The 21,529-nt window shown below is 42.2% G+C and overlaps 2 protein-coding genes across 2 annotated transcripts in view; both read right to left on the bottom strand.

The window, feature by feature from the left end:
* LOC129868531 (cGMP-dependent 3',5'-cyclic phosphodiesterase-like) overlaps positions 1-1,194 on the bottom strand; it is a 40,662-nt gene extending 39,468 nt beyond the window's left edge. The window contains exon 1 of the mRNA XM_055942615.1: positions 879-1,194. Within this exon, the coding sequence (XP_055798590.1) occupies positions 879-983 (105 nt within the window). The 5' untranslated portion in view covers positions 984-1,194. The remainder of the gene's footprint in view (positions 1-878) is intronic.
* Positions 1,195-6,731: 5,537 nt separating this feature from the next.
* On the bottom strand, positions 6,732-21,014 carry LOC129868530 (arf-GAP with Rho-GAP domain, ANK repeat and PH domain-containing protein 1-like). The gene is made up of 28 exons (XM_055942614.1): positions 20,759-21,014; positions 20,451-20,536; positions 20,183-20,314; positions 19,993-20,062; positions 19,757-19,877; positions 19,393-19,610; positions 18,766-18,872; positions 18,490-18,689; positions 18,213-18,292; positions 17,792-17,974; positions 17,445-17,619; positions 17,159-17,284; positions 16,830-16,965; positions 16,625-16,727; positions 16,300-16,495; positions 12,154-12,363; positions 11,779-11,994; positions 11,521-11,626; positions 11,123-11,270; positions 10,911-10,988; positions 10,673-10,747; positions 10,371-10,488; positions 10,083-10,196; positions 9,733-9,866; positions 9,544-9,626; positions 9,381-9,431; positions 9,193-9,256; positions 6,732-9,106 (listed from the first exon to the last, which is right to left on the bottom strand). Exons 1-28 carry the CDS (start codon positions 20,768-20,770, stop codon positions 9,062-9,064), a joined length of 3,387 nt encoding a protein of 1,128 aa, XP_055798589.1. The 5' UTR covers positions 20,771-21,014; the 3' UTR covers positions 6,732-9,061.
* Between the last annotated feature and the right edge of the window lie 515 nt (positions 21,015-21,529).

Here is a 21,529-nt window from a genome sequence, read left to right as displayed (position 1 = left end):
GGTTTATGACATGGCCCCTCTAGTATTTGAATTGGACTTCTATGGTAGGCCCCCTCTCCGAACAGACGTAAGAATATAATAACAATTGCTGTAACACTGTAAAATGTTCTCTCAGCATCATGGCAACATGTGTAGAATAGCAGGAAAATATCTTTAGAAATGCTCAATTATCTCTGCCTCATTACAACATGTGTAGAATAGCATGGGATTAACTATAAAACTGCACGTGTTCCTCTCTGCCCCATGGCAATATGTGTAGAATTGCAGGAAATTAGCTTAAAAATGCACAACTCTTTTAGAATAATCGCAAAATATGTAGAATAGCATGAGATTAGCTATAAAACTGCAAATTGTTATCTTTACCCGATGGCAAAATGTGTAGAATTTTAGGGGGGGTCTAACAGGTGGCTAACGTCCCTCTAACACACAGACTAAGACATAGATACACAAACACTCCACATTGCCACCAGTAAAACATGAACCATTTGGTCAAATCGGAACGTCCACCTGCATTTGACAAATCTAAACAGCACAGACATACCAGATGCCTCTACCAATCAGCTGAGCATGGAAATTATAAACACTTCCAACTCTGAGCTGGTGAGAATCATCTCTCTCTCACATAGATTTACTCACTACAGCATGCAACGGATTTTAGTTGAAACATTATAAAAAAGAAGAAACCCGCACACTGCTGTTGACTGACAGCTGTCACTATGGTGACTGATCATATCTCACAGAGACTGTCATAAGCCAGTCCTTAAGTTTGTGGACTACAGATACTGGTGGCAGGAGACAGACGGTGTGAGGCTGGGACACTGGTTAGTACTGTATGTCCTGGTGCTGGAAGAGGGCTGATAAGGAGAGCAAAGTCTTACCTGTACGGAGTTTGAGTACGCCGCTCTCTCCTCCACTGGCGGGAACACCTGCCGTCCTGCTCCCCTGAAGAAGCGAAACAGGGCAATAAGAACCCACCGCAGCATAATGCCTGTGTTTCTATTACTTCCTCCTATCTCTCTGTCTCTCTTTCTTTATCTCGTTTTCTATGTCTCTGTCCTTCAGCCACTAATAATATCTTTCTATCAGTCTCTTTGGCTCTCTTCATCTACAACTCTGGTTGTCAGAGTAAGTGGAGACAGTCTCAGTACATAAACAAGCCTACACATTTCTGTGCATGCTCCAGGTTTCTCTCTCGGTCTACCCCTCTCTCTGTCTCTCTCTCAAGACTCTCTTCAAATCTCCTCCCCTCCAACATTCTCTCCACTCAGCCCCGCCCCCCTTGTCTGTCATAATAATACTGTGAGTGGGGTTATTATGTTGTGTGTGTGTGTGGTTTAGGCAATCCGTATGTGCACACTTGTATGGAAACTGCATGTTTGTGTGAATGTCTGTGAATATCCTCAATGTCATCCCCACCTGCTCCAGAACAACTGCAGGGTTCCAAAAACAGACAGAGGGGCAAAGGGGAAATACCTTCAGAAGTATCTCTCTCTCCCCCCTCTCTTTCGCTCGCTCGCTCTCTCACTCACACACACACACACACACACACACACACAGTGATATTGATCTTTAAATGCCGGTGAGTGAGAGAGATATTGTTTCAGAGCGGCTTGCTGGCTCAGTGGGGGTTGCCTTTGTGCAAGCTCCTGCAACAGAAGGCTTCATGGAGCAACATTCTATCACACACACAAGTCTATTAGGTTAGAATAGCACTATCAGGTTGGTCTGTAGTGTACTGTAGGTAGCCTATGATAACTGGTTGGTTTTAAATTTAATTAAATGAAGGTATTAACTAAGTTTTAATAAAGAATTTAATAATCCAGGAGGATGATTGTTACATCAATGTGACATCAATGATGATGTTTGGTCCCATGATGAGGCATCTCTATTGACACAAGATCCATTTGACTCTGAGTCATGTTAGCAACAAAACAGTCAAGAGGTGGTAGCATCACATGACTTTCTAGATTAAAGGTTTGGTTAATGATAGGCAAAAGCTAGAACATCGGGGGAATAGTATGCAACACAATGTCCTTTATATGATAATGAGGGCAAATAACAAAGACCCTGATATCATAACGGGCCTGTCCCCTGTCAAGACTTATTGAAAAGATTTTGAGTTACCTAGTGAAAAGCACAGCAAAGAAAAGAACCATAAATCCACCAGCATGTGGCATAACTTTGAAATGAGACACAGAAAATAAGACAAAGAAAGGACTCCCGAGTGGCGCAGCGGTCTAAGGCACTGTATTGCAGTGCTTGAGGCGTCACTACAGACCTGTGTTCGATCCCATGCTGTGTCACAACCGGCCATGACCAGGAGTCCTATAGGGCGGTCCACAATTGGCCCAGCGTCGTCCGGTTAGGGGAGAGTTTAGCCAGGGTGGCTTTATGTAGCTCATTGAGCTCAAGCGACTCCTTGTGGTGGGCCGGGTGGATGCAGGCTGACGTCAGTTGAACAGTTTTTCCTCTGACACATTAGTCCAGCTGGCTTTCGGGTTAAGTGGGCAGGTGTTAAATGTTCTTATGGCTCGGGGGCAGTATTGAGTAGCTTGGATGAATAAGGTGCCCAGAGTAAACTGCCTGCTACTCAGGCCCAGAAGCTAAGATATGCATATTATTAGTAGATTTGGATAGAAAACAATCTGAAGTTTCTAAAACTGTTTGAATGATGTATGTGAGTATAACAGAACTCATATGGTAGGCAAAAACCTGAGAAAAAATCCAACCAGGAAGTGGGAAATATGAGGTTTGTAGGTTTTCAAGTCTTTGCCTATCCAATATACAGTGTAGAATTTGGTCCGATTGCACTTCCTAAGGCTTACACTAGATATCAACAGTCTTTAGAACCTTGTTTCAGGCTTCTACTGTGAAGGGGGAAAGAATAAGAGCTGTTTCAATCAGGTGTCTGGCAGAATGCCATGAGCTCAGTCAGGCGTGCGCCCGTGAGAGTTAGCTGCGTTCCTTTTCCTTTCTAAAGACAAAGGAATTGTCCGGTTGGAATATTATTGAAGATTTATGATAAAAAACATCCTAAAGATTGATTCTATACATTGTTTGACATGTTTCTACGAACTGTAATAGAACTGTCGTCTGAACTAAGTGCCTGCGCTGTGTGAATTCGGATTTGTGAACTAAACTTGCAAACAAAAAGGAGGTATTTGGACATAAATTATGGACTTTATCGAACAAAACAAACATTTATTGTGGAACTGGGATTCCTGGGAGTGCATTCTGATGAAGATCATCAAAGGTAAGTGAATATTTATAATGCTATTTCTGACTTCTGTTGACTCCACAACATGGCGGGTATCTGTATGGCTTGTTTTGGTCTCTGAGCGCTGTACTCAGATTATTGCATGGTGTGCTTTTTCCATAAAGCTTTTTTGAAATCTGACACAGCGGTTGCGTTAAGGAGAAGTTTATCTATAATTCCATGCATAACCCTTGTATATTTTATCAATGTTTATTATGAGTATTTCTGTAAATTAATGTGGCTCTCTGCAAAATCACTGGATGTTTTGGAAGCAAAACATTACTCAACATAATGCGCCTATGTAAACTGAGATTTTTGGATATAAATATGAACTTTATCGAACAAAACATACATGTATTGTGTAACATGAAGTCCTATGAGTGCCATCTGATGAAGATCATCAAAGGTTAGTGATTCATTTTATCTCTATTTCTGCTTTTTGTGACTCCTCTCTTTGGCTGGAAAAATGGCTGTGTTTTTCTGTGACTAGGTGCTGACCTAACATAATTGCATGGTATGCTTTTGTCGTAAAGCCTTTTTGAAAAATCGGAAACTGTGGTGGGATTAACAACAAGTTTATCTTTAAAATGGTGTATAATACTTGTATGTTTGAGGAATTTTAATTATGCACTTTCATAGTGCATAATTAAAAGTACCCGCCAAACCCTGCACTTTCACTGGCTGTTGTCATATCGACCCCGTTAATGGGATTTCAGCCAAGAAGTTATTAAGGAGCATGGTTTGGTAATGTTTCGGAGCACTCTTGTCTCAACCTTCGCCGAGCCCTTTTGGAAGTTGCAGTGATGAGACAAGATCATAATTGAAATTGTGAGAAAAAGGGGGTATAATTGTCAGGTATGCGTAAGTGGCTGCAAGGAAGTCAGGCGCAGGAGAGCAGGTAGCTATTTGGTAGCACATGGAGCCTTTTATTCAGGCGAACCAAAAGCACACAGCACAATGAACACGAAATACAAAACGGGTACACATAACCCAGCGCAACCAGACTAACGTGCGCATACATCAACACAGATAAACAATACCACACAGAGACATAGGGGAAACAGAGGGTTAAATACACAACACATAATGAGGGACAATGAGAACCAGGTGTGTGGAAAAATGAAACAAAACAAATGGAAAATAAAAAATGGATCAGCGATGGCTAGAAGGCCGGTGACGTCGACTGCCGAACACCGCCCGAACAAGGAGAGGGGCCGACTTCGACCAAAGTCGTGACAATAATAATAAGACAAATAAAACGTTATAGGCTCGTGTGATTCTATTAGCTCTGAATAAAATAAACTCAATCTTCCATCAAGCATAAAAACTGAATTACAGTATATGGGTCTTTCTATAAACTAGATTATCAGTGACGATTTCCTACACTAGACAACTTGTTACAGCTGTTGATAAGTAATTGATAACAATCTGACAATTTTTTTCATGTCATTACATTAAGACATAAGGGGGGATCATAGCTATATTCAATGAAATTCCCAAGTTGATTTAAAACCTGTTTAACCCTTTATCATGGTTGGTGTCTTGGCAGATTTGTCCAAAATCGTGTGACATAATGTCACGTTCTGACCTTAGTTCTTTTGTTATTTCTTTGTTTTAGTATGGTCAGGGCGTGAGTTGGGTGGGTTATCTATGTTCGTTTTTCTATGTTTTTTTTCTTTTTCGTTTGGCCTGGTATGATTCTCAATCAGAGGCAGGTGTCGTTAGTTGTCTCTGATTGAGAATCATACTTAGGTAGCCTTTTTTCACCTGTGTTTCGTGGGTGCTTATTTTCTGTCTTTGTGTATGTCACCAGACAGGACTGTTTCGTTTCATTCTCGTTTATCGTTAGTTTTGCTGTTTTGTTCGAGTTTCGTTTTCATTAAAAGGCATAATGAATACTTACCACACTGCACCTTGGTCCTCCGATCCTTACTACTCCTCCTCATCAGAGGAGGAGGAAGACAGCCGTTACAGAAGCACCCACCAACAAAGGACCAAGCAGCGTGGTAACGGGCAGCAGCAGCGATCGCAGGACTCCTGGACTTGGGAGGAGATTCTGGACGGAGAAGGACCCTGGGCACAGGCTGGAGAATATCGCCGCCCCAAGGCTGAGCTGGAGGCAGCGATAAAACCAACTATTTTTGTCATTGCATTTATGGCAGTGTAAGTATTTATTTCATACAGTATATTAAGCATTCATTAGTTAAATTAGACATTGAACTTGAACCCTGTAACACATATGGAATCATGTAGTAACCAAAAAAGTGTTAAACAAATCAAAATGTATTTTATATTTGAGATTCTTCAAAGTAGCCACCCTTTGCCTTGATGACAGGCAAATAAATCACTCCACAGAGCTGGGATTTATGGAAGAGTGGCCAGAAAAAAAGCCTCTGCTTAAAGAAAAAGGCATGTGGGAGACTCCCCAAACATATGGAAGAAGGCACTCTGGTCAGATGAGAAAGAATTTAGCTTTTTGGCCATCAAGAAAAACACTGTCTGGCGCAAACCTAACACTTCTCATCACCCCGAGAATACCATCCCCACAGTGAAGCATGGTGGTGGCAGCATCATGCTGTGGGGATGTTTTTCATTGGCAGGGACTGGGAAACTGGTCAGAATTGAAGGAATAATGGATGGCGCTAAATACAGGGAAATTCTTGAGGTAAACCTATTACTGTCTTCCAGAGATTTGAGACTGGGACAGAGATCACCTTCCAGTAGGACAATGACCCAAAGCATACTGCTAAAGCAACACTCGAGTGGCTTAAGGGGAAACATTTAAATGTCTTGGAATGGCCTAGTCAAAGCCCAAACCTCAATCCAATTGAGAATCTGTGGTATGATTTAAAGATTGCTGTACACCAGCGGAACCCATCCAACTTGAAGGAGCTGTAGCAGTTTTGCCTTGAAGAATGGGCAAACATCCCAGTGGCTAGATGTGCCAAGCTTATAGACATACCCCAAGAGACTTGCAGCTATAATTGCTGTAAAAGGTGGCTCTACAAAGTATTGCCATTGGGGGGTGGATAGTTATGCATGCTCAAGTTTTCTGTTTTTTTTTTGTCTTATTTCTTGTTCGTTACACAAGAAAAAATATTTTGCATCTTCAAAGTGGTAGGCATGTTGTGTAAATCAAATGATACAAACCCCCCCAAAATCGAGGTTGTAAGGCAACAAAATAGGAAAAATGCCAAGGGGGTGATTACTTTCGCAAGTCACTGTATGTGTTGTATAGGTGAGGCCAATTTGCATATATTCACATTTATTCCTCTGGGTACACATGTGGAACTGCATGAACATTTTTATTTTTGTTTCAAACCATTTTGAAATGTTTATCTCAATGTCACACATTAGCCCCATTGTTTTTAGAAAGGCCCATATCTCTAAATGGTTTAGTGGAAATGATGTGCATGATAAAAATAAACCAACTACCCCTGAATGAGAGCTGACTAGCAGAGAGTTAATACAAATATTCACTTGAGCAGTAAGCAATTTATTGACATGACCAAACATGAGATTTATACAAGCAATACAAATTATTATAAAAGCTGAGAAAACATTTGATAAATGTTTTTCTTCATCTACCGGTATTACATTTAACTGTCTCTCTATTCTGGACAGTACTTTGTTATGAGTGGAAACTGAGTGGAATACGTCAGTATTGTAACGGAAATGGTTAGCATGCCATTAGATAAACACCTCACTCTTATTTTGTCCTTCAGAAAGCCTTTAAAGATTCATGACACCAGAACACTACCAGAGAGATCTATTCCTTCTTTGGTTTCTAATCTAGCTCCATGATGGACCACTGAAAAAGTTATTCTAAAACATTTTGTACCAGCAATTGGCATGCAGGGCTTCCACTTCCATTAAACATAGAGACATTTTTAAATCAATGTCAGGTAATTAAATGATAGACCAGTCAGCAAGATCTAAATGTCTGCAGGATGGGGAAGTGAGAAAAGTTGCTCTAAAATCTAAGATTCCATAATGAACGTAGCATTTGTGTGTCAAGTATGAGCAGGTTATGGTAACGTTGAAGCTTAATGGGGGTGGTGATGTAAGAACTGGGGGTGAATGGGAGTGCATGGTTGTTACCAGGGGTGACTGAGCCACTTCACCAGCCCTGAGTTCCTAATGTAAAGCCATTACCCACACAGCCTCACATCTAATGACATACAGCTGAAAAATAAAAGGATATTAGAAAGCCTTTTTATTGAGCGAGAGGCACTTAGCCCCACAAGAGCACCAATAAAACTTTATGGGCGATTGAGAATGGTGGTGGTTGGGGGGCGGGGGGGTTTAAATGTGCTGTAGCAACATGCCAGAGACCCAGTCTTAAACCCTTTAAGGTACATTAACATTACAATATAACCTAAGAGAATAATAATATAATGACTACCTAGTACAGTGTTTTAGGAGAGCCATATTTCCACACATAGACATATCAAAGGCTAACACAAACAATTTGCCAACAGAGATCTAGGGTGTGCCAATAATCTAATTTTGTGTTTCTATGATGATACAGCTCTGAAGGAGAAATCCTCAAAAACTATCTGACAGCCCTTTTATTTCTGAGCATCTTCTACAGTAGGACTGGATATATTAAATTGTCAATGCTTTGGCTTTTTATTTTATTTTATTATTTCACCTTTTATTTAACCAGGTAGGCCAGTTGAGAACAATTTCTCATTTACAACTGCAACCTGGTCAAGATAAAGCAGTGCGACAAAAACAACAACACAGAGTTACACATAAACAAACGTACAGTCAATAACACAATAGAAAAATCAACCAAACAAGTCAAACAGGATGTAAAGTGCCAAAGCATCCTGACTTCAGACATCAAAGGAATGGTAGGATCAGGATTTTAAGAAATATAAAAACTATACACATTGTATTCAAAAGACACAGTTTAAATGTTGAATGACATACAATGATATCAACATTGCTTAATCACAATAAGTTATTCAGATAACAATTCATAATCAGCCTAGAGAAAGAGAAACCTCTTGGGGATCGACCAGCCAGGCACTGGACAACAGCAACAAGATCAGTCTTCTTTCCCTGATCTGGCTGCTCTAAGGGCGGTGTCTAGCTAGCCTTCCCTCAGATTCATTTTTATGTTAAGGTACTGTTAAAGGATTAGTCAATGAATGAAAGTGATATAAAGTGCACATCACTGTAATGCAACAAGCTGTGGTCTTGAGTAATGACAGGGTTAAATCCTGCTCTCCAATCATTACTGACCACCACTGTTACCATAGTAACATGAACAGAATGCTCTGTGTCTAAACTTAGAGGGCTTTACGACTGCAGCTCTCCAACCTTGTCATTATGTCCCAATCAAAGGGAACTTCAAAGTCAACATGGCGTTTAGATTATTTTTCTCACGTGCCTCTAATATTTTTGTTTGAGTTTGTTGTTGTAGTGTAGTTCTATACTGCCTCCCCTACTATTACCCTCAGGCCTGTATGTTTTCATTTCAATATACTGTAGAATGAAACTGTCGCTGCTCTTGCTGAGTATAATGGGTGTGGGTGAGGGCTATACTGTAGAATGAAACTGTCTCTGCTCTTGCTGGGTATAATGGGTGTGGGTGAGCGCTATACTGTAGCTGTGGGTTATAAATAGGGTCAAATCAACCATTATAACAGAGAAAGACATACTTTGTGGTTATTAACTTAAAATAAAAACTTGTTTAAAAATTGTTTTGAGAAGAATTGAAGATGCGAAAAAGTATCTGGAAGATACTTCTGGGATGGAAAACCAGGTTTAGGTTATTTCCCCTTCTGCCTCAGATCAGGAATCTGGCCTGGAAGCTGCAGGCCACAGGTCACTATTGTGCTATATGAAAAAAGAAAATGAAAAAAAGAAATCAAATAAAGAGCTGAGGAAAGTAGAATGTTGTAGTGCACACAAAAGGACACTACCTGGAGGTTCATAAAAGTGGCCAGCCACTCGATCAATTCGTTCTTTGATTCACAGCACAGGTACCTAAGAAGATTGCGAGAGGGAAGACGGAGGGGGTGAGAGATAGAGAGGCTATACCTTTACCATGATCCTCAGTGCACTAGTCACTAGGTTTTACCTATCTTTAGTTGCTACTAAAGATACCCACCACTGCTGTTTGTCTCGTTCTGCCTGCTCACACACTACAGTCATCCCCCAGCTAGAAGAGGAGGAAACCTACATGATATGGACAGCTGATATGGAACAACAAATAGCCAAATGGCTAAGAAAATAGACTAGTAGTCATTGGAGGGTTGCTGGTTGACTCTCACCATGATGGTGGCTGTAGCCTCTTCTTGATGCCATAGTAGACTTTCAGAGCATGGACTTGACATTCCCTCTCAGGCTGAGTACTCTAGTAAAGAGTAAAGATGGACAATTGTAGCTATACTGCCACATACTGTAGGTACTTCATACAGTCACAGAATAGGCCAACACATCCTCCTTACTTCCTCTATTACCTTTACTTCTTTGTAGAGCCTGAGAGAGGTGCCATCGAGTACACAGAGGCGTCTGCTGAAGGTTCTCTTCCCCCTTTGACCCTTCTCATCCCTGAACTTAATCATGCTGTTTCTGGACACGTCTACCATGCCAGCTGTGAGAGGGGACATCCAACTCTAATTCACTTCACTGTGCTGATTTTCAACCATATCATTAATGAACATGTTGCCTTCCCCCTTCCCTCCCTTCGGATTCCTTTTCTGTTGTCAATACTATTCTTTACAGAAAGTATCTACAATATGTAATTTATTCAAAAGTGCTCTTGACTGGGCTGGAATAATAATATATACACCGGTAATCATGCATTTACCTATGTAGATTAACATGGCATCCATGTAGCAGTTCCTCTTGACCACCAGGTGGCAGTCTTTACCCAGAGAGAAATAGATGGCCAGCGCTCGTTCCTGGTAGTGCAATGGACGCTCTGTTGGGGGAATCAGAGAAGACATATCGCATTTTACCACTAGTTTGCAGTTGAGCATTAGCGTTCATCGTCAATATAAAGATATCACACTTCATTAACAACAGCTGTCCTACTTCAGCTTATACATTTAAAAAGGGACTTGGCAACTTTAACTGAGGTGTTCTAAACCATTACCCATCTCCTGGTTGTCGTTGACCAGGAAGCAGCTCCAATACTCCTCCTGTTGTGTAGGGATGTTCCCGCGTCTCAGGACCTCACACACTAGCTCCTCAGCACTCACTGCCTGGGAGATCTGAGGGAGAAGAACAGGCAGGGTTAGCGTTAGGAGCGTGTAGGGTTAGGAGCGGGCAGGGTTAGCGTTAGGAGCAAGCAAGGGAACTTATATGATCATCTGGGCACAAAGCATTGCAGAAGAACACCCCATACTGTCGCATTTGGATTCTAAGGTGAAAGGTGAGAGTGCACATGGAGCTGACCTGAACCAGCAGCTCAGAGCCCTCCTCCTTCCTCTCCAGGTAAACCCCACAGATGGTGAGAGGTGAGGGGGTCCCCTACAGAACAGAATGAAGAGAGACACATCAGGCCAACAGCCATCCTCAATCCAGCAAATAGTAAGAGATAGACAGGTCATAGAAGGATTTAATCATTTCAGTTGGGTGGGAAACTGCTGCAAGGGGTTCTGAAAATGTCATCATGCCATAGGTATATGCTCACCTCCTCGGTGTGTTCTTCTTGTGCTTTGATGACATGAGAGATCATGTCCAGCTGCTTCTGAAGCTGCTCGGCATTCACCTGCCACACAGACAGACACATCCATCCAATTGAACAGAACATTTAATTTTGCTTCTTGTAACAACACAGTACATTTCCCTCCATTTATCTTCTATAAATCAGTGATGTCATCAGTGTGAGACAGACCCACTCACATTGAAGATATCCTGGTAGTTCTGGATGAGCTCCTCTACCACCTGTCCTGCGCTGTTATCAGTGCCGTCCGTCTGGAAGAGCGTGGGACCAAACACAATGGCCAGGTTGTGCATGTTCATCTGATTCTCATCTGCAAAGCACTGGACGCTTTGGGAACAGAATCGACAGATTTGTACAAGAGATTTCTCAACAGCGATGCATGTCTTGAACTTTCAAAGACAAAGTAGTCAATTATCTATATATAAACAATAAAAATTCTACATACAGGTCAATAAAACACAACTGTCCCATATGTAAACTCATATTCTCATCAGGTTCAGTGGAAAAGAGACAAACAAGAATGAAGGGAAGAAAAGAGAAGAGGACAGGCGGACAGAGGTGGCGAGTTGAGGCTAACCAGTAGAGGTGGTTGATGACAGCCCCCAGAGTGGCTCTGTTGACTAGGGGGAGGCTGTGGAGGAGGGCCTTGTACTGGGACACTCTCTCTCTTCTCTCACTGACAGCTGGTGAACAAAAAGAAAAACACCTACACATTACAGCACAAAACTCCTTGTCATAGGGCTACCAATGATACGACTACCAAGACGAGCAGTGAAAAGCAGTGGTGTGGTCATTGTGGTCCACCAGTATTAGAATGAGGGTAGGCCAGACTCACTAGTGGTATGGAGCCATGGCAGAGAGGCCTGATGGCCATTGAAAACCCCCTCTCCCACTTCCCTGAGGAACCTCTTCAGGACGTTGGCCACATTATCCACCTGGCGCTCCCCTTCACTCAGACGAACCTGACGGGGGTCATGGCGGAGAGAGAACAGCAGGGCGGCGATCTTAGAGTTCACACCAGACCTCCGATAGATGCCCTCTGACTTCAAACCTAGAAAGGGGGAGGAAAAACCCCCATAAACAAACACATAACCACTATATCATTAACACAGGCTTACAAAGACACTGATAGAATCAAATAATGGAGCTGGTAAGAGCACATAATTTGTTAGGTATCTGTCCCAACCGATGCCATGCTAGGTCCACTTACCATGCTGTGTGATATAGCTAATGCAGCAGTCCACAATGACAGGGACTTCTGTCTCAGTAAGCTGCTGCTGGTCCAGGGGGCCGTCTCCTCTCCCTAAGCCCTGCTGGATGCCACTCAGCCAGCCCTGGAAGTCAGGCCTCCTGTCCCCCTCCAAACGCAGCCTCCTGCCTCTGTCCACCAGCACCACAGCAGCAGCTTCTTGCTCCACGGCTGGGACAGCACATCACATTACATCACACACTGTCTACATCAATTGTCAACAAAAGTAGTTCTATTAAAAAGTTATTTATATGTCACTAACATTCTTGGTCCACCTAAATAAAAACACTTCTCCCTCTACAGTACTTCCTTAACCTACAGTTAGGGAAAATATTCAGACCCTTTGACTTTTTCCATATTTTATTCCATATATATATATATATATTATATATTATATATATATATTATATATAATATATTCCATATTTTCTTACGTTACAGCCTTATTCTAAATGTTTTTCTCTCTACACACAATAACCCATAATGACAAAGCGAAAATCGTTATTTTTTGTTTATTTTTCAGCTCATTTATTTTTAAAAATGGAGCTCAGATGCATTCGGTTTCCATTGATCATCCTTGAAATGTTTCTACAACTTGATAAATGTCCACCTGTGGTAAATTAAATCGATTGGATATGATTTGGAAAGGTACACATCTGTCTATATAAGGTCACACAGTTGACAGTGCATCTCAGAGAAAAAAACAAGCAATGAGGTCGAAGGAATTGTCCGTAGAGCTCCGAGACAGGATTGTGTCAAGGCACAGATCTGTGGAAGGGTACCAAAACATTTCTGCAGCTTTGAAGGTCCCCAAGTTTGGAACCACCAAGACTCTTCCTAGAGCTGGCCGCCCAGACCAAACTGAGCAATCGGGGAAGAAGGGCCTTGGTCAGGGAGGTGACCAAGAAATCAATGGTCACTCTGACAGAGTCCAGAGTTCCTCTGTGGAGATGGGAGAACCTTCCAGAAGGACAACCGTCTCTGCAGCACTCCATCAATCAGGCCTTTATGATAGAGTGGCCAGACAGAAGCCACCCCTCAGTAAAAGGCACATGACAGCCCGCTTGGAGTTTGCCAAAAGGCACCTAAACACTCTCAGACCATGAGAAACAACATTCTCTGGTCTGATGATACCAAGATTAAATGATTTGGCCTGAATGCCAAGTGTCACGTCTGGAAGAAGCCTTGACCATCCCTACAGTGAAGTATGGTGGTGGAAGCATCATGCTGTGGGGATGTTTTTCAGAGGTAGGGACTGGGACACTAGTCAGAATCGCGGGAAAGATGAATGGAGCAAAGTACAGCGAGATCCTTGATGAAAACCTGCTCCAGAGCGCTCAGTACCTCAGGCTGGGGCAAAGGTTCACCTTTCAACAGGACAACGACCCTCAGCACACAGCCAAGACAACGCAGGAGTGACTTCTCGGAATGTCCTTGAATGACTGCGCCAGAGCCCGGACTTGAACCTGATCAAACATCTCTGGAGAGATCTGAAAATAGCTGTGCACCGATGATCCCCATTCAACCTGACAGAGCTTGAGAGGATCTGCAAAGAAGAATGGGAGAAACTCACCAAATACAGGTGTGCCAAGCTTGTAGCGTGATAACCAAGAAGACTCGAGGCTGTAATCGCTGCCAAAGGTGCTTCAGCAAAGTACTGAGTAAAGGGTCTGAATACTTACAGTACCAGTCAAATGTTTGGACACACCTACTCACACCTACTCACTCAGGGGTTTTTCTTTATTTTCACTTTTTTCTACATTGTAAACGAATAGTGAAGACATCAAAACTATGAAATAACACATATGGAATCACGCAGTAACCCAAAAAAGTGTCAACCCACCCATTGTTTTTATTTTTAGATTCTTCAAAGTAGCCACCCTTTGCCTTGATGACTTTTGCACACTCTTGGCATTCTCTTAACCAGCTTCACCTGGAATGCTTTTCCAACAGTCTTGAAAGAGTTCCCACATATGCTGAGCACTTGTTGGCTGCTTTTCCTTCACTCTGCGGTCCAACTCATCCCAAACCATCTCAATTGGGTTGAGGTCGGGTGATTGTGGAGGCCAGGTCATCTGATGCAGCACTCCATCACTCTCCTTCTTGGTCAAATAGCCCTTACACAGCTTGGAGGTGTGTTGTAATCTTGAAAAAGACATGATAGTCCCACTAAGTGTAAACCAGATGGGATGGCGCATTGCTGCAGAATGCTGTGGTAGCTATGCTGGTTAAGTGTGCCTTGAATTCTAAATATATCACTGACAGTGTCACCAGCAATGCACCCCACACCTCCTTCTCCATGCTTTACAGTGGGAACCACACATGCTGAGAACATCTATTCACCTACTCCGCGTCTCACAAAGACACGGTGGTTGGAAACAAAAATCTCAAGTTTGGACTCATCAGACCAAAGGACAGATTTCCACCAGTCTATTGTCCATTGCTCATGTTTCTTGGCCCCAGAAAGCCTTTCTCCTCATTGGTGTCCTTTAGTAGTGCTTTCTTTGCAGCAATTCGACCATGAAGGCCTAATTCACGCAGTCTCCTCTGAACAGTTGATGTTGAGATATGTCTGTTGAACTCTGTGAAGCATTTATTTGGGCTGCAATTTCTGAGACTGGTAACTCTAATGAACGTATTCTCTGCAGCAGAGGTAACTCTGGGTCTTCCTTTCCTATGGCAGGCCTCATGAGAGCCAATTTCAAACGACCTGCCCTCTAGGACACCTACACCACCCGATGTCACAAGAAGGCCATAAAGATCATCAAGGACAACAACCACCCGAGCCACTGCCTGTTCACCCCGCTATCATCCAGAAGGCGAGGTCAGTACAGGTGCATCAAAGCAGGGACCAAGAGACTGAAAAACAGCTTCTATCTCAAGGCCATCAGACTGTTAAACAGCCACCACTAACATTGTGTGGCTGCTGCCAACATTCTGACTCAACTCCAGCCACTTTAACAATGTAAAGATTTATGGAAAAATGTATCACTAGCCACTTTAAACAATGCCACTTCATATAATGTTTACATACCCTACATTACTCATCTCATATGTATATACTGTACTCGATACCATCTACTGCATCTTGCCTATGCCATTCTGTACCATCACTCATTCATATATTTTTATGTACATATTCTTCATTCCTTTATACTTGTGTGTATAAGGTAGTTGTTGTGAAATTGATAGGTTAGATTACTCATTGGTTATTACTGCATTGTCGGAACTAGAAGCACAAGCATTTCGCTACACTCACATTAACATCTGCTAACTATGTGTATGTGACAAATAACATTTGATTTGATTTGAGCATAGCGCTTCATGGTTTTTGTGACTGCACTTGAAGAAACTTTAAAAGTTCAAAGTTCTTGACATTTTCCGTATTGACTGACCTTAATGTCTTTTAAGTAATGATGGATTGTCGTTTCTCTTTGCTTACTTGAGCTGTTCTTGCCATAATATGGACTTGGTCTTTTACCAAATAGGGCTATCTTCTTTATACCACCTGTACCTTGTCACAACACAACTGATGGGCTCAAATGCATTAGGAAGGAAAGAAATTCCACAAATTAACTTTTAACAAGGCACACCTGTTAACTGAAATGTATTCCAGGTGACTACCTCATGAAACTGGTTGAGAGAATGCCAAGAGTGTGCAAAGCTGTCATCCAGTCAAAGGGTGGCTACTTTGAAAAATCTCAAATATAAAATATATTTTGATTTGTTTAACACTTTTTTTGGTTACTACATGATTCCATATGTGTTATTTCATAGTTTTGATGTCTTTTGATGTATTTTTCAATGTAGAAAATAGTAAAATTAAAGTAAAACCCTGGAATGATTCGGTGTGTCCAAACTTTTGACTGGTACTGTACATAAATGTGACATTTCAGTTAAATTTTTTATAAATTAGCAAAAATGTCTAAAAACCAGTTTTTGCTTTGTCATTATGGGGTATTGTGTGTAGATTGATGAGGGGAAAAAACTATTCAATCCATTTTAGAATAAGGCTGTAACGTAACAAAATGTGGAAAAAGTCAAGGAGTCTGAATACTTTCTGAATGCACCGTATGCCCCACTGTGCCAGGTTCAGGTGTGACTCACAGAGCTCCTGTAGTTTTCGCAGGTCGATGTTATCCGCGTGGTCTTCTCCGTGGAGGAGGAAGAGCAGTCTGGAGCCCCCCAGGGAGAACCAGCCCAGGCAAGGACAATGGAAGCTCTGGCCCGCAGTGTAGCGCAGCCGGCCCACCCGCTCAAAGGACCAGCCCACCAGGTCCTCTGCTACAGGGGGGACCAGGGCCTGACACACAACAAGACAAGGCAGGAGATATACATAACTGTATAGCTATACAGTAGCTATACATAAAACTACCATTTACCAATCTATCATAATACTAATTGAAATCTAGTTTTAAAGAGGTGTGGTTACCTTGCCAATGGCCTTGATCCACTCCCTCACCGTGTCAGGGGAATCCTCTCCAAACAGGTAGACTCTCCCAGAGTCATGGTACAGCTCAAAGGAATGACCATAACTGACTCAGCAGGAAACACAAATAGAATATATACTGTACAAATATAAACATTCTTCTGAAGCTCACACTGTTTTGGATTAAAACACTATTGTGTTGTCTTACCCATGTTTCCCTTGGGGATTGACCACCAGACAAAGGACATCCCTCATCTTCATCTGTCCACTCTGGCTGGAGCTCTTCTCACTCTCATAGTAGCTGAAGTTACCTTGGTTCAAAGAGCACCAGCGACGACTAAAATCTACATGTTCCAAAATGCTACAATTAGCTTACGGTAACTGAATTTACATTAAAACAATGTCACTTACCAAAAAGGAATATCAAGTTCGAAATTTGCAAGTTGCTCACTAGTTCATCTGAAATTCAGATCTAAAGCATGTCCAAACAATTCACAAAAAATGTAGTTTACAAACAGAATTTCAAGAATGACCCACCTCCTTTAGATTTGCGCTCTGTAACTGCTCGTGTTGAGGAGGCAGTCTTGAACAGATAACCAGTGTGTGAGATGGGGAGAGCAGCCTCTAAGATTGTGTGATCTCCAGCCCTTGACCCTGGGAGCTCTGGAGAGAGAAAAAACATATAATACTGATGATGTCACCTCTAATGAACAATGACATACAACCCATACATTTGTGTTCAACACAAGTATATGATTGATGTAACATTGCAGGCATGGATTACAGAGAATTTGATGAATGAGGCTGGTTTCATTGCTCCTACCTGTGTTGTGGTTGTGAGTGAGGAACTCCACCTGAAGTGTCTGTCCATAGTGCTGGGCAATGGAAACAGGGCTGGGCAGCTCTGGATCACCTGTATAACAGTTCACATCTGCTCCACAGAACACCAGCGACAGAGTCTCCAATACATCACCTGTCTGAATGATGTTGCACAGAGCCTGAGAGATAGGGAGAAGGACAGAGAGGGGAGAGAGAGGAGGAAGCCAGAGAGAGAGAGTGAGAGATAGAGGGGGAGGTAGAGAGAGAATCAGGGAGCAGAGAAGACAAGTCTGAACTTTTGAGAGCAACAGATGGAGAGAGAGCAAATTAGAGAAAATCTGAGTGCCTCACTTTGTTGAGGGCTTCCTGTTGGCCAAACAGTGCATGGTAGCGGCGGTATTTCCCCTGGCAGTACTTGGCAGTAACAAAGCGCTGGCGCTCCTCACTGTCACTTGATGGACAGAGCATCTCACTTGGTGGAATGTTAGCTGCCCAGAAAAGGTTTACTTTGTCGTTACCTAGCAACAGGAACCGCTGGTGAACAGGGAGTGACATTAGAACCTTGACCTGAAAGACTAGTCCTTTTATTAACAGGGTGAACAATGACAAGATCTAATTTTCAAAGACAACATTTAATACAATTATACAAATAAGATAGAAAGCATAGTGTGAGGAACATAAACAGAGGAAACCAGTCATATGGGTGGTGAGAATGCAATGTTACTAATCCATGTAATAATATAATAGAATACAAATATGAAACTGTACCTACCTGATTTTCAGTCCACACCTTTTCATCCATCTTCAGACTGCGGACTTTGGACACACTCTGACCCAGACCCCTGTGCACCCCTAAACCACAGAGAAATGGATTAAAGAGTTAGATTTCAATATCCTCTACCAGGCACTGTTATCTAACATACCAATGTGATACCATTTTTGTTAACCTGACATATTTGAATATGATCATTATAGCATCTAATCAAAGCTCTTGAGTCTTGATCCATTAGTTTCCGAGGCTGGACTGACCTCTGGAAATGGTTCTGTACCTGCACAGCATTTGCAGAGGACCACACACAGGTTGACAGAGGCCCAGTCTGGGTGGGGGGCGCCACAATCTGCACAGCGCTGGTTGGCCTCCTCCGACCAGATCTTCTGGGCCACCGCGTTGCTGGACAGAGAGTGACTGACACAGGCCTGCAGGGCCTCAACCCACTGCTCCCGCTGCTGCTCCGACTCGGCCACAAAACTAACCACACAGAACAGAGGTCACAGGGGTTTCACTGTGGGATGTCATTAAAGGGTCATAGGTCAGTTTCACTCACCTGAATGTCCTGTAGAAGGTGGTGAGGTTGAAGGACCGTTTGTCTGTGCCCTTCACAGTACTCAAATTCATCTCAATGGAGGTGATGCCAACACCCTGGCTGTGCTCCTGATGACATGAACATCACAGTTAAATTTTTTTTTTAAATTATCAACTCAAAAATGTAGCTAGTCTTAGCTGTTTGAATGGCAGCCTCATCACATAAATTGGGAATTCACTGACTGGCTATAGCTAGATCATCTATATCCTTATCTGCATGAGTAATCATTATTGATATCAATGTTTATTCCCCAAATATACAAGTGTCTCCTCACAGTATAACTTGTTTAATTTCTGATCCAGAAAATTACTCATAAAAGCCATATCTGTAGCTATGTCATCCTTGAATTGTACAGACAGAAAATGACATCTTCATCAAAAAGTACAAATGACAGCCAAAATGTAGTGATAAACAAAAATGTTGTTGAGGCTAATTTAATTAAGCCTAAATTAGCATTATTATTAAGTGTTAGGATTTATATGGAGACCTTTGCCTGTCACCTTTAAGAATACATAAAGGACTTTCATGCACGTTACAAAAAATATATTTCAGAACAAATGCATGCACACATGCACCATGGATACACACCTCAGCGTTCCTATAGAGGAAGACACTGTTGGCACAGATGACTACATAGAGCTTGGAGCGCAGTCCACTCATCTCCAGGTATCCTTGCTTACTAATGAGTGAGACTCTGCTAGCACGCTGTCCACTCGTATCACTGAAGTTCATAAGGGACATCTCCATGCTGTTACAACGCTGCTGAATAGTCTCTTTCAGTACTGACACCCATTCCTCCCTGACGGCTGAAAACACACACACACACACATCAAATCAAATTGTATTTATCACATGCATCGAATACAACTGGTGTAGACTTTACATCAATAACGCCCACAAAGTACTCATATTTCCTCATTGTGACCATTGTTATTTAAGGCTGAACACCTACTGTTGTTCTCAGCACGGAACAAGAATGTCCTGTTCCTTGTCACCACCTCAAACTTCTGCCCTCCAACATTAAGCACTTCAGTGACAGACAGTATGGCTATGATCCGCTTTGAGTAGACCCCCTGAGGAAAAGAGAGAGGACGAGGAAGAAGAGGAGGGGCTATAATAAGTAAGGTATTACACAGTAGACAGTGTGATCTGTGAACCTATGTGTGGCTCTATGGAAGACGTCTGGACCTTCTCATTTTGAAAGTATCGAAGATACTGTGCATCCAACATCACCCAACGCTTCTGGAAAACAAGGGTCCTGCAGATAAAACAGAGATTACTTACACTCTCATGCATACACACACACATGCATGAACCAACACACAAATGCACGCATGCATGTACAAGGCACACACGCACACACCCGCCTCTATCTTACCCCTGAGGCGGGGTCTTGTGCAGCCAGCCCATCTTGATAACAGGAGAGTGGTGAAAATCAGAGTCATCAGGGTTGACTGATCGTGACAGTGTGCAGCCAAGATAGATACTGTCTTCATCAACAGATGTTCTCCTGAGATATTAGACACCCACAAAAGCAGAAAGGACATGAATGTTCCCCTTATCTCATCATGTTTGCAATAACCAAAACATGTAGACGAAGGCTTCATACACAAACTCACACGTAAAACAGTTCAATAGAAACACACCTGTTTTCCTCAATGTCCTCGTACTCAGCCTCATCCACACTAAACTGACTGTGGAAACAGTTCTGCATGGCCCGCAATGCATCCTCCTATGGTGCAGAATACAAAATGCAAACAATGGATCAAAATATCATCCTTCACACTTTAATAACTTGTGTACAAAAATAACTCTGGCATGTGTACAATCGCTAACATAAACGCCCAACACTCAATCACTCTAAACATCTGTAATCACACACAAAAGAAGAGGCAAATAGTACATTCAAGTAGTACATACACACCCACACATACAGATGTACAGTATAACTTACATTGTTTGCCATGACATCTGTGTCTGGCCTCTCTTAACTCCAGAACAGCTTTACAGGTTAGCTGTGACAAAGAGGTGGAGACGAACAACTGACGCCAAAGGATTACAGTAAAGGAATCGTTTCTCTGTTATGCTGCGTCACAGATCCCAATGAAAAAATGTGCCCGGACAGGTTTACCTGACGATACTGAATAAACTGTATTACATACATCACATGTCAGCTAAAGTCGATTGTTTACATTTTACGAAAGACAATAGCTGTATGACACGTATTACCCCTGCATTTTGACTCTCACCAAATAATCATACATAAAGTCAGAACTATGAACAAGTGTAGTAACCTCACAACTGCTGGTAAGGAAGTAAATTAATACAGTAACTTTATACAATAATTCAATAATTATTCCCAAAGTCTGAGAATAGTTCAAATAGATAAACTAACGGGGTTCAAGTAAGAAATGGGTACTATAATCTGGCCACCTGCTTGGGATGGTGAGCCCCATCCCTGTGACAATGGCCCTTTCATCACAGCAGGTATAACAGGAAATGGGCTTAAGAAACTGGCATCAGAGAGACTAATCTTCCTCATGAAACTGCAATAACCCTGAACAAAGAGACTTTATTTGATATTTACAGCAGCTTCTCCATGACTCCTAATTCATGTCATGGCACAGGACCACAGGCATAAGAGTAAGGTATAATAATTTACATATTGAGACAGTGCAACTACAGGTGAACCTGTACAGTCTGACCTGTCCTGTATCTTCTGTAA

This window comes from Salvelinus fontinalis, chromosome 13 (assembly GCF_029448725.1).
Source record: "Salvelinus fontinalis isolate EN_2023a chromosome 13, ASM2944872v1, whole genome shotgun sequence".
Taxonomy (NCBI): Eukaryota; Metazoa; Chordata; class Actinopteri; order Salmoniformes; family Salmonidae; genus Salvelinus; species Salvelinus fontinalis.
Note: the sequence above shows the minus strand (reverse complement) of the source record. Positions and strands in the feature narration are given on the sequence as shown.